Source organism: Salvia hispanica, chromosome 6 (assembly GCF_023119035.1).
Source record: "Salvia hispanica cultivar TCC Black 2014 chromosome 6, UniMelb_Shisp_WGS_1.0, whole genome shotgun sequence".
Lineage (NCBI taxonomy): Eukaryota > Viridiplantae > Streptophyta > Magnoliopsida > Lamiales > Lamiaceae > Salvia > Salvia hispanica.
Window position 1 is genome coordinate 29,554,974 of NC_062970.1, and position 11,676 is coordinate 29,566,649.

At 36.9% G+C, this 11,676-nt stretch overlaps 1 protein-coding gene across 1 annotated transcript; it reads right to left on the bottom strand.

The window, feature by feature from the left end:
* Positions 1-86: 86 nt before the first annotated feature.
* On the bottom strand, positions 87-10,523 carry LOC125197184 (ABC transporter G family member 32). The gene is made up of 24 exons (XM_048095895.1): positions 9,976-10,523; positions 7,603-7,723; positions 7,432-7,520; positions 7,270-7,354; positions 7,012-7,171; positions 6,867-6,943; positions 6,133-6,186; positions 5,539-5,629; positions 5,156-5,457; positions 4,787-5,068; positions 4,306-4,622; positions 4,056-4,216; positions 3,863-3,966; positions 3,512-3,665; positions 3,273-3,395; positions 3,059-3,150; positions 2,643-2,975; positions 2,281-2,571; positions 2,069-2,152; positions 1,849-1,982; positions 1,539-1,766; positions 1,149-1,320; positions 810-1,064; positions 87-680 (listed from the first exon to the last, which is right to left on the bottom strand). The coding sequence occupies exons 1-24, from the start codon at positions 10,248-10,250 to the stop codon at positions 408-410; spliced, it is 4,257 nt and encodes a 1,418-aa protein (XP_047951852.1). The 5' UTR covers positions 10,251-10,523; the 3' UTR covers positions 87-407.
* Positions 10,524-11,676: the final 1,153 nt, after the last annotated feature.

The window sequence follows — 11,676 nt, forward strand, 5'->3', positions numbered from 1 at the left end:
ATGAATAAATCAGACTTGCTTAGGATTATTTAGGGCTCTTCCAAGATATATATTCCAACTAAACTCAAAAACAATATTTCCAAGGCTGAAATTAAGCCTCTTATCTAGGACCAAAATATATATAGTTAATTAATACAAAAATACAATAATAGTAACAACTAAGCGATGTTGATTATACAAAAAAGTCTGCACTCGAATTATGAGTCTAGCACCTCTCTATTCTACTATGTTTATTAGATGCTACTCCAACACACACTAAGTATATCCTCAACCTTTAACAAATCTATTGTTTGATGTAAAACTTTATTGGAGATGCATGCAAATCAATGATACAGCACCATCTTGTAACAAAATTTACATTTCTTTAATATGTAATGACATGATCAACCAACTCCTCCTCCTGCAAATCACCTCCTCTGGAAGTTGAAGGATTTGATGGCAAAGGCGAAAATAACGCCAAATAGCAGGCAGAAACCGGCCACCATGGTTCCTGCAATGCCGATGTAATCATGTCTGAACCCGAATACATGCTTGAGCAATGCCCTTGTTGGCATCGTTCCGACTCCATCAGAGAGTTTCACTGGTGCTTCAATATCAGAGAACTGGGAAGCAACGAGCCCGTATAGACTCCAAGCCACAGGGTTTGCCCAATAATACCATCTCCACCACACTGGAATTCTCTGCAGTAGTGTCATGTACCAGAGTTGTGAATTTCATATTTATCGTGTGGGATCATCGTTCATGTAAGTAATGATAACCGAGCTGCAAATAATCAGGGCAGAAAGAGCAAAAGAATTTGGCTCTGTTACCTTGTGAGGAATCATGAATCCGCTGAAGAGATTCCACAGCATGTAGAAAGGGGCAGCGATGATGGCGGCCACATTGTGGTTGGGTGTCACCGCAGTAGTCATCATGCCGTAGAAGGTGAAATACAACATGGTGAAGTACATAAAAAAGATGTACCACACAAACTTTGTGGTTGTCCACTCGAATGAGGCCATTGAGTAAAAAATGGTGCTGTAAATTAGTGCCTGAGACAGTACATAGGGAAACTCGATGGCAACCTGCAGAGGAGAAGCCGGCATTTATGGACTGGCTTAAAATCAAGGAAAGTGAGATGTTTCGGAGAAGTAACAGAAGCAAAATACCTGAGCGAATGCAAATGGCAAAGCTGAATATGTTCCTGCTGCTCTCTCTCTATATGAAACAAATCTTTCAACAGAAACAACTGGTTGGACAGCAGTGGCGTTTGTAATTCCAATGAACAGCACTGCAGCATACATCGACCCCATAGCATTGAAAATGTCCTGCTGTGTTTCCCTATAATGCATTATAAAGAATGAATCTGTTAGAATATGGTGGATGTATAAGAAAGAAACTAGAAAGCTAGATTACACTCATTTTCAACATAAACCAATTAAGAATCCTGGATAAATAACAGTTCATCAATTTCTGAGAATGGCATTCAAATTTTAGAGGTACCTAGCTAGTGTCACCTTCTAAATAATTATAATAATTACTAAGTGTCAAAGGTAAACCTTTTAGAACCGAAGTCCCAACAAATAGTTCCCAGCATCAGTGATATTATGACTGTGTAGAAGAACCGAACTGCAGTGTATTGTGGGTTTCGCCAGTAAGAGAGGTGTTGCTTCCAGAGGCAAGCCGCAAATTGATCAAAATGTGACCGGCAATACTTTGTTGGAAAATCAAGATCTTTCGAGTCAACTGTTGGCTTGCTTAATCTCTCAACCAAACGTTTATTAAACCTGAAACAAGCAAGAGGTACACAGTTATATGATTGCCACAAACATGAAGCACTCTTGGCAAAACTGTATCCCAGATACATACTGATATAGGTCCGATTTTCTATAAAGTTCAGCAAAATCAACTCCCAGCCGGGTTTCCTCTACTGTTGATGTAACCTCTAACATCCATGTAGATGGATTATATCCAGGCTTGATCTTCGGGACTCCATCAATTGCCTATACAACATATGTACAGGAAATCCACAAAGATTAAGTCGATGACAGCATTGCCAGATACAAATAGCAAATCGCAAAAGTCAAACCTCAAAATACTCAATCAGTTTGGCAGACTTCGAACCAAGTGGACCAGCATAAATGAGCTCTCCTCCTCGCTTCATTAACAAAAGCTGCAGCATAAAGTGAGTCACTAGATTATTAGCAACAATCAACATCTTAGAGAAAGATGACCAATTAAAACCAAATATATATGCTCTAATACTGGTGTGGATATCGAAAGATTTAAGATAGGAAGAACCTCATCAAAGGATTCAAATATGTCGATGCTGGGTTGATGAATCGTACAAACTATTGTTCTTCCCGTATTAACGATATTCCTGACAGTCCTCATGACAATTGCTGCAGCTCGTGCATCTAACCCAGATGTGGGTTCATCCATAAACACTATAGATGGGTTGGCTACAAGTTCAATGGCAATAGTAAGGCGTTTTCGTTGCTCAGTTGATAATCCATCAACCCCTGGTAGACCTACCAAGGCTCCTTTCAGAGGAATGAGCTCCACAAGCTGCATAACCTCATCAACAAATGCCTGGGAATGTGCATATCCATGAGTTGTCTGATGTTGAGAATATATGATTAGCAGTAACCAAGGTACTATACCTTTTGGGTTTCCAAGTCAATATCAGATGGCAACCGCAGCCAAGCAGAGAACAAAAGTGATTCATGAATGGTTAAGCAGGGAGAATGAATATCATTTTGCTCACAGTACCCTGATATTCTAGCAAATGTATCTTGCTTCTTTGGATACCCGGATATACTGATGTTTCCTTCTATAATTCCACCTGTCTTCCTACCTGCTAATACATCCATAAGGGTGGTTTTTCCAGCACCACTAACCCCAACCAGTGCAGTTAGCACACCCGGCCTGAATGCACCTGTAATGTTATTCAATAATTGCAACTTTTCTTCTGATATGCCCTCCTGTTTCAGTTCCTGAAATCATCAGTACATAATGTTAAATGATGAAACACTCATTCAAAAAATGGTAATTAAAAATCAATGAAGGGTGGACTCACTATGGGTACATCCACATAGTAACTAATATTGCTGAACGCCATTGAAAGTGGCTCAAACGGGAGCACCATGCCTTTCGATTTAAAGCTCTTCTCTGAGGATACAGTTAAGTGAACGTTAGTACAACCAGAATAACTGAGTCTACTACATGCAGGAGAACATGAACAAAATTGCGTCTGCATCCATCATACTAAGGCAAAAACCATGTTTTCTTACTGGCAAAAGACCCTGAGTACTGTAAGAAGTCTCTGAGCTGGATAACAACAGGTTCTCCTTTCCGCATCTTCTCCCTGTCATCAAGCTCTTCCTTAGATACAACAGCTTGACGTTTCCCCAGAGCTTAAGGATATTTGAAGTTTTGACAGAATAGAAAGGGATTAAGTTAGTAGCCTGTGATACAGTAAAATATTTCTTAACAGCAGAAATGGGAAATTTTGTAAGGATGTTAGACTTACGATTTAGCTTTGAGAGAAAAAAGGTGAAAAGGGAATTGAATAAGATGGTGTAGCCTGTCAAAGCGCCTATCCCAATCCAATACCAGTAACTTTCTGGGAACAAACTGCGGGATTTTAGCAGTGCAAGGCCTATTGTTGAATTATCCCCAGTTCTCTACAAAGACAAGAAGTTCAAGCTCAGTATTTTGTTTGATGCATAGCTGACTTCCTTATAAGTGCTACAAAGTACGGTTGATTTCTGACAGTAACGAACCAAAGATAAGTCTAACATAAGGGTCTATACATTTTTATGGGTTAATAAGCATCACCAGAATTATCAGAAAGCTCAAGGTACATTTATATAATATGTACCTTATCCCAGGAATGACCTAGGAATTCATTCACACTAGCAGCCTCTTGAGCATACATCAATGGAGAAACCCAATATCCCCAGATCCACCATTTAGGGATCCTATCTGTCAAAGACACAATTGAGACTGAATCTATTAATTTTCAAATGAATACTAAGCAACATTATCCACTAAGCCATAGGAGATCAATTTACCTCTTGATATGATGTAGCCCCCAAGAGCCATCACTATCAACATAGCAAAGGATCCAAAAGTATTTGCCACAATCATGCTACGGCCCAAGGAACCCATCAAACGGAAAAGAGACAGAGACATTTGATGGAGAAAGAAGTAAAGTAGAAATTGGCGCAGGAATCTGCAATGTCAATATTACTTACTTCAAAGTTCAAAGTCTTCAGACATCAATCATCTTTATCTGGAAAAAATCTTTAAAAATGGATTCACCTGGTAATGTTTGGATCAAAACCAACCACAAAGTATGTTACTGCCACCCAGAAACCAGATTCTATGAGTGATGTTGGAATGCTCAGGAGCCATGCAGGCATTGTATACGCCCAACAAGGGTATAAGTGCAAGTCCCTGTGCTTGTAAATAATCGGAAGCTTGGCTACCAACATGGAAACCTCAGTGAAGCCATTGAAAAGAATTATCACCATTGAAAAATACAATTCTCCCAAATAAAGTCCTCCATCATCTATTGTATCATGGCTCATTGTAGTCCGGCAAAAGACGCTCATGGTAATCAGAGCAACCAAAAGAAGCTGTAAAGAAGCCGTTCCATGTTCTCATCAGTGTGTAAGTCTTAAATAACTTTAGTTATGTTGGTGTAGCTAGCAAAGTACATTATAATTTTTGATGAATTCAATAACCTTGTTAATCATCTTAGTTCATAATTCATAAGGTTGGTGTTTCATGATGATATTACCTGTATAAATTTGAAAACATAGATGAACATATTGCGTTTCATAAGCAGCAACTGCCAGTGAAAGTTGGTTCTCAGAAGATCCATCTTTTTTATCCCATATCTCGAAGTTGATAAGGCTGCAGGGTGGCTGTACCGCTTATCATATGGGATATCCATCTCATCAGATAAATTCTTCCCAAGGTTATATGAGTTAAAAGCTTCAGAAAATTTCACAACAGATATATATCTGTAAGGCTGATCAGGTAAAGCCCAATACTGCTCTTGATCCTTCCTCGAAACAACCTATAAAAGCATAAATTAAAAACAACTTGAGCAAAATACACAATTTTGAAATTATAGAGAACAATTCAAATGATGTCTTCATCATACTTCTTGAAGGAAGTCTGCCACATTTTTCCGCTCCGGACAATGGAAACCCATGTATGCAAAGAATTGAAGAACGGCTGTACGAGGTCCTTGGTATACTATTTTCCCCTCGGACAAGAGAATAACATCATCAAATAACTCATATGTCTCAGGAGCTGGTTGAAGCAGAGAAATCATAGTAGTTCCTTCAAGTGCATGAGTTGAATGCCTAAGATACTTGATGATTTGGTAAGTTGTTGAACTATCAAGACCATTTGATATTTCATCCATGAATAGCACTCTTGATGGACCCACTAATATTTCCCCTGGCAATATATCAGCTAAGTGAACTTACAAGTACATAATTTACGTGCTTTGAACCAAAATCACAATTTTAGCACATGTACCTGTTGTCAGGCGCTTTTTCTGACCACCAGAGATCCCTTTAATCATTTCATCTCCAACAAGGGTATCAGCACAAATGTCCAATCCTAAAATCTTTAAGAATACAATGGCTCAACTGGTCAAAAAGACTCTGGTGTCAAACTAATCAGCTATTATTGCTTATCGCATGAAAAGTTATAGTAGTACACAAACTCTTAGATTGAATCAAACATTCTCAAGAGACAGTTAAACTCTCGGAATTACGATTCAGTATGAGATTCATTTACTGTATGTTAGAATATTGCACACAATAATTTAAACTACAATTTCAATACATATGTAAGATCAAAGCTTGACAGCTTCGCCTTGATAGAATTTTAAGTAGTACTATTAGTGATCCTTGTTCAGTTGAGTCATTGTTAGGTGTACAGCGTCCGGATAATTCTCAAATGTAATCAGAATTTTTTAACATACTGCTTCCAAGATCATCATACAGCCAATGCAGGTAGCTTCATAGGCAAATAATACTACTATCATAAGATTGTTTCAAAATAATATTATGAGATTGTCCTAGATCCAGCAAGATCATGTCGTAGAAATATAGTATCAGAAAATACCTTCAAAATATACTCCACTGAAATGTTTGTATCCTTCCCCACCAAAGATAATGCCTGTTGAACAAAACCATAAACAGTAAAGACAGTTAGATATCCAGAAAAGTCGGGAATATATTGCGCTGTTTCAGTGTAATTCTTATATATCAAGGTGTCTTCCAAATAAAGAGTATATTTTTAAGAAAAATCAGATTACAGAATCTATATTTCTAACCATGTTGAGAGTTAGAAACAAGATGAAAAATCATTCTTATTTTATGCTCAGACCTATTGCAGGGCGTGTGATGTGAAGAGGAATATTATGTATTATCTGTCTTTCGAATTCCTGAATACATCAAATGTGGTTCTGACCTGAGAACATAATGGAGCTATGTTCAAGAACTGCAAGTGTACATGCATTGGGTTTTTAATTTCAGAAGAGCAAATGAAATCAACTGATACTATCGATAGGTCCCAGTGGTATGGAGGGATAATAAATGAAAACTGAAATCTGTTACATGATAATATTACATCTTTGTGTGCGGGACAGCAGTGAGCTTACAGACTGTTTTGATATTATATGACGTAATTAATGTGTCTATCTAGATCAAGAAGGCTGACATCCAATCAGGTTTATTCACCTTGAAAAGACAGATTTTTGAGTAATTTTTGGAGCAATACTTTTTTAGATTTAGGAAACCTGAAAGAATCAAGAATTTACATTACGTAGACTTAAAAGTCTCTCAAGATTCATGCACCTTCATGAAAATGTCAAGATCTTCATCGGGTTTAGTTCCAGAGAGCTTCTCCCTTCTTGTAAGTTCCATAAGCATATCTGGTACAAGTTGACGGGTCAGTCCAGGAAACGTATGTACTATGTTAAAGGACCAATATCACTCTTACCATATTTAGAACCAACACCCTGACAACGTGCTGAAAAGTCAAGTGTTTCTCTTACTGTCATCTCTGCAGCATGCCAATCTTGCTGACTGACATAAGCAGATGTCCTTTGAGGCACAAACTCATTAAGGCCATGCCCGTTATAGGTTACTTTACCTGACACCTAATATGAAAGCTTCAGCATGTTAAACCTTTTTAGTAGCATTCGGTCAAATGCATGTATTTCCATTTTTTAAGTACATTCTTAAGAAACTTTAGTACCTTGAGATCAGATTTGAGTTGTCCAGCTAATGCTAAGAGCAGAGTACTCTTTCCAGAGCTTGGTGGACCTAATAATAACGTTAATCTACACGAACAAGCACAGAATAAGATATAGGAACAAACAGCACTGTGTAGAGTAATGTGGAGAAACTAAATACTAGCCTTCCTGGTCGAATTATTCCACTAATGTCATCTAAAATTGTCAGCTTCATTCTGGCACCGGAATATATTTTTAGCTGCCTTAGTAAAGCCTGAGATATTTGAGAATATAAAAACAAAAGTCAGATACTATCACGGAATCAATCAGGCTTAGTAAGTCAAGACAGTCTGTACCTCAGCCATGTTGATGACAAAATTTGAAATTGTAGGCAAAGCTCTACTACCAATGTGAACAGATGATTCAACTGTCAAATGGTGAAATCTAACTTCAACCTTTGGGAAGTCCAGGTCAACTCTGCAATAACATGCAATGGGAATTAGACATACATAAACTCAATAATTGCATGCTTATGTTTGGACAAAACAGGTTATAAGGTTGAGGATATGGAGTCATTGAACTTTAGTTATACAAGAACTAGCATAACTGTAGCCTCAGATGTTTTTCAGATATACTTCTCCTACAGATTTGAAGAAAGCCAATTCTTAGAAATTTATAGTGGTTGCTTCCAGATACAAACCGAATAAAGAAAGAAGAAGGGTAAATAATGAAACAAATATAGAGATTAAACGACTTGTGCGTAAGTACATGTGTGGCAGCAATTAGGCATCTAATACCATATTATTTTATTTCTACCGGTCACACCCCTAACCTTTCTTTCATGTATAGATTGGTTTCATACTTAAGGCTATCAGATACATCTTCCATGACATGTTAACAATATAAACTGTTATAGAATACATGAAATGCATACAGTCAAATTGGCAAACAAAATTTAAAACCTAAAGTGAAAGGCAGGGGTATGACTTAACCAAAACAAAAGAATGTGATCGAGTAGGCTTTATCAATTTATTCTCTCTGTCTCACTCACCATCAGCTCCCCTCCTAGTTTCTCCTTGCAGTTTAGAAAACCCAAGACTATTTCTAGTTCCATCACAGAAGATCTACTTCATCTAAAGGAAATACTACAAAGACCTCTGTCACCTCTGCCATATACCTGAATTGAACTTGTGTAACAAATAGAGTATCATGCATTATGCACACTTCCACTGCTACACATCAAAATGAGGTAATGAGTCTAACAACTATCATGACATATGATATGATAGATATGAGTAGCATTTGGCAATACTAAGTGATGTAGAGGTAAAGACCATGTATGTTCTCCAAAATTAGTTGCTATGCATCATGCCACCTTATGAAGTAGTATTAAATGAGGTCAGTGGCCAAGTAACTAAACATATTTCTGGAAAGCTCACTTCTTTACTCAAAGTCATAAATAACTTACTATAGTTGTTTGCATGTTCCATTTCTTATCTAGGCATAACTTTATCACCAAGAAAAAGCCTGTGTATTGGGAAAAATAGTTGCAACCATCTAGGATATTTATCTAATATTCTTAATCTTCTTTGTTCAAGGCTTCCTAAATAATTGTGTGTGTGAAGACATGAAGTGTTTGGAGCATACAACAGTCCCACTGTTTCTTCTGTATTGATAGTAGATACTAGTCCTTTGCTAGCTGCCGAGTGAAGGACACTCAGCTGCCGCCAGAAACAATACAGCAAAACTTGTAATAACATGTAGTTTTACCCAGAATTTGGTGAAACAAGTAAGAGTTTTGGGAAATAAATGTAATTGAACTTAATATAATCACTGGTACAGATAATCCAAAGGTTGGGTGATAATTATTTTTTATATCATCAACGCAGTTAATGTAGGCGGTCAGTGTCATTTCTCCTTTCTTAAAAAATTACTTTATGAGGATAACTGAAAATTTATGTACAATCTCCTTTTGGAACAGCTCAAAGGAAAAAAAGATAAATCCCTTTTGGAAATCATAATCAAGGCCTATTTGACTTATTCAAAAGATAGAATATCCACATCTTGGACCCATTAGCCTCAGCTGCGTCATACAACGTAAGTTAATTAGAATTTTGTCATATTTTCTTAATTGAGAAATTATTGCACCCTAAACCGTTATGACTCATTTTCATAATAATATAATTAGTCAGCATGTTGGACTTTTGTCTTAATCTGTCCACTTAATTAATGATTGGGCCTAGGGTCCATGTCTTGTGAAAACATCCAACAAAGATAGTGCTTAAAATAGTTCTTAATTTTTTGGACTGTCCATCCACTCAACCAAACTTAGAAATCATTTAGCCACTATAAATCAATATGATAAAATTTCCTTTTTTGGACAAATAATGACATTATATACATCAATAAGTAGTTTATTAGTCCCAACATAGACCAATCTTAACACGTGTTATCGTAGTCCTCTATTAGTATTTTACTAGTAGAGTCATGGTTTAGGCATAGAATTCCGTTTTTACATGAGCTAAATTCTTTTTAGCTACAATTAATGTCATTATATATGCTGATAATTTCAATTCTTGTGTTTATCATATAATTTTGTTAATTATCCAAGAAATTTAGGAATAACACGAAAACCCAGAGCAACTGTCCAACTCCAACTGCAAAATGCCTAAATCAAACAAAAAAATTGAAGTAAACGAAAATCAATCAAAACTGCGAAAAAGACGAACCTATCAAAGCGACGTCGTACGCGGGAGAAGAACTTCTCCCAATCATCATCAACCGAATCAACGAGGCGACCGAGAACGATCCTCTGCTCCTCGGCGAGCATCTCTTCTACGTTGATCTCCTTCGAATCGCCCACCATATTGCGGAAAATCCCGCGCCTGACGCGGCGGTAGGTCGGCAGCCTCTCCAGCGCCGCCCACCGTAGCGCCTCCTCGTCGTCGCCATCCTCCCTAAACGACTCCGAGCGCGCCGACAAATTCTCCGCCGAACTCCACATCCACTCTCACTAAACCCTAGACGCACAAAATCGGTGCAATGTAAATAGGAATTGGGGAATTTGAGCGTCAAAATACGGCGGTGGACATAAGTAAAAGGCGACTTTGGGCTGGCATTGTTAGTTGGAAGCATTAATGGTGGTGAGTGTTGATACGGTTGAGGTCTCGCATTTATGGCCACTGTAATTCACCACCCCCCAACTGCATGTGGTTGGTGAATTTCTGTCTCGTTTTAGCGATTTTTCTCAACGCAAATCGTTGCTCGTCTAAATTTATCAACGCATATGCCCAATTGCAACTCATTCCCCACCATAGAGATAGATCTTCATCATACTGCACATGCTTGACACGATCCAAGTACAACCACGGGAGCACAAAGTACTGCCTAGCTGCTACTATTTGCTACTAGTAAATGCTTCTCCGGTGACGACACAAATGCTGTCTTTATCCTCACGCGCTCACGCCCTAGCCTCTTCCCACGCTCCATGTGCTTCTTTCCTCTATAATTAATTGTCTAATTATTCATCATAACACAAGTTTCAGTACTCACTCACTCTATCAATACATTAGGCACGGAGTTTAAGAAATATAGTAAAATGTAAGAAAAAAATATTAGTGGAAAATAGATTCAACTTTTATATTAATTTTATATTAGAATACGAGTGAAATAAAATTAGCAGAATGTTGAGTCTATTATCAATAATAGTAAAAAATAAATAAATAAGATATTTATTGGTGGACGAACGAAAAAAAAAAAGCAAAATGGAATATTTATTGGTGGACAAATAGAGTAATAATTATAGATGAATGTGGATTGAAAAAATTACTCCATTCGTCCCTAAAAATTTGTCACTCATTTCCATTTTCGTTTGTCACCAAAAAATCGTCACGTATCACTTTTATCATTTTTTTAATGGATCTCACATTTCACTAACTCATTTTCACTCACATTTCATTATAAAAAGTAGGACTCGCATAACACAAAAATTTTCAATCCACTTTCTATTACATTTCTTAAAACTCGTGTCAAATTATTAGGGACGAATAGAGTATCTAAATACTAGTACATGTTTCACTTTTATATGTAATACTAATACATTTTTATAATAAAATAGGAGTAAATGAATTAGTAAAATGTGTGCAATGAGATATATGATGATAACATTCTAAAGCAAATATGAAAAGTATATTACTCCATCTGTTGCAATTAAGCTGAGTCGTATTCATTTTTGAGATGTTTCAACTAAGTTGAGTCATTTCTTTTTTGACAAAAAAAACAAAATATTCATTACTCTTAATTTAATTACCTACTTTACTGTCTCTTTACCTTTATTACTTTATTCTTCGCTCCTATTTTTCAACTCAATTTTTTAATCTTCGTATCCAAAGTTTTGACTCAACTTAATTGAGATGTCCTTTTAGACTATT

Bases quoted from the DNA above. Each gene is read 5' to 3' on its own strand.
- LOC125197184 (XM_048095895.1), bottom strand. From the start codon at position 10,250: ATGTGGAGTTCGGCGGAGAATTTGTCGGCGCGCTCGGAGTCGTTTAGG. The intron at 3,396-3,511 runs GTAAGTCTAACA...AATATCCTTAAG, and splicing joins TTTTCTCTCAAAGCTAAATC to CTCTGGGGAAACGTCAAGCT. The intron at 681-809 runs GTAACAGAGCCA...ACACTACTGCAG, and splicing joins GATTCATGATTCCTCACAAG to AGAATTCCAGTGTGGTGGAG.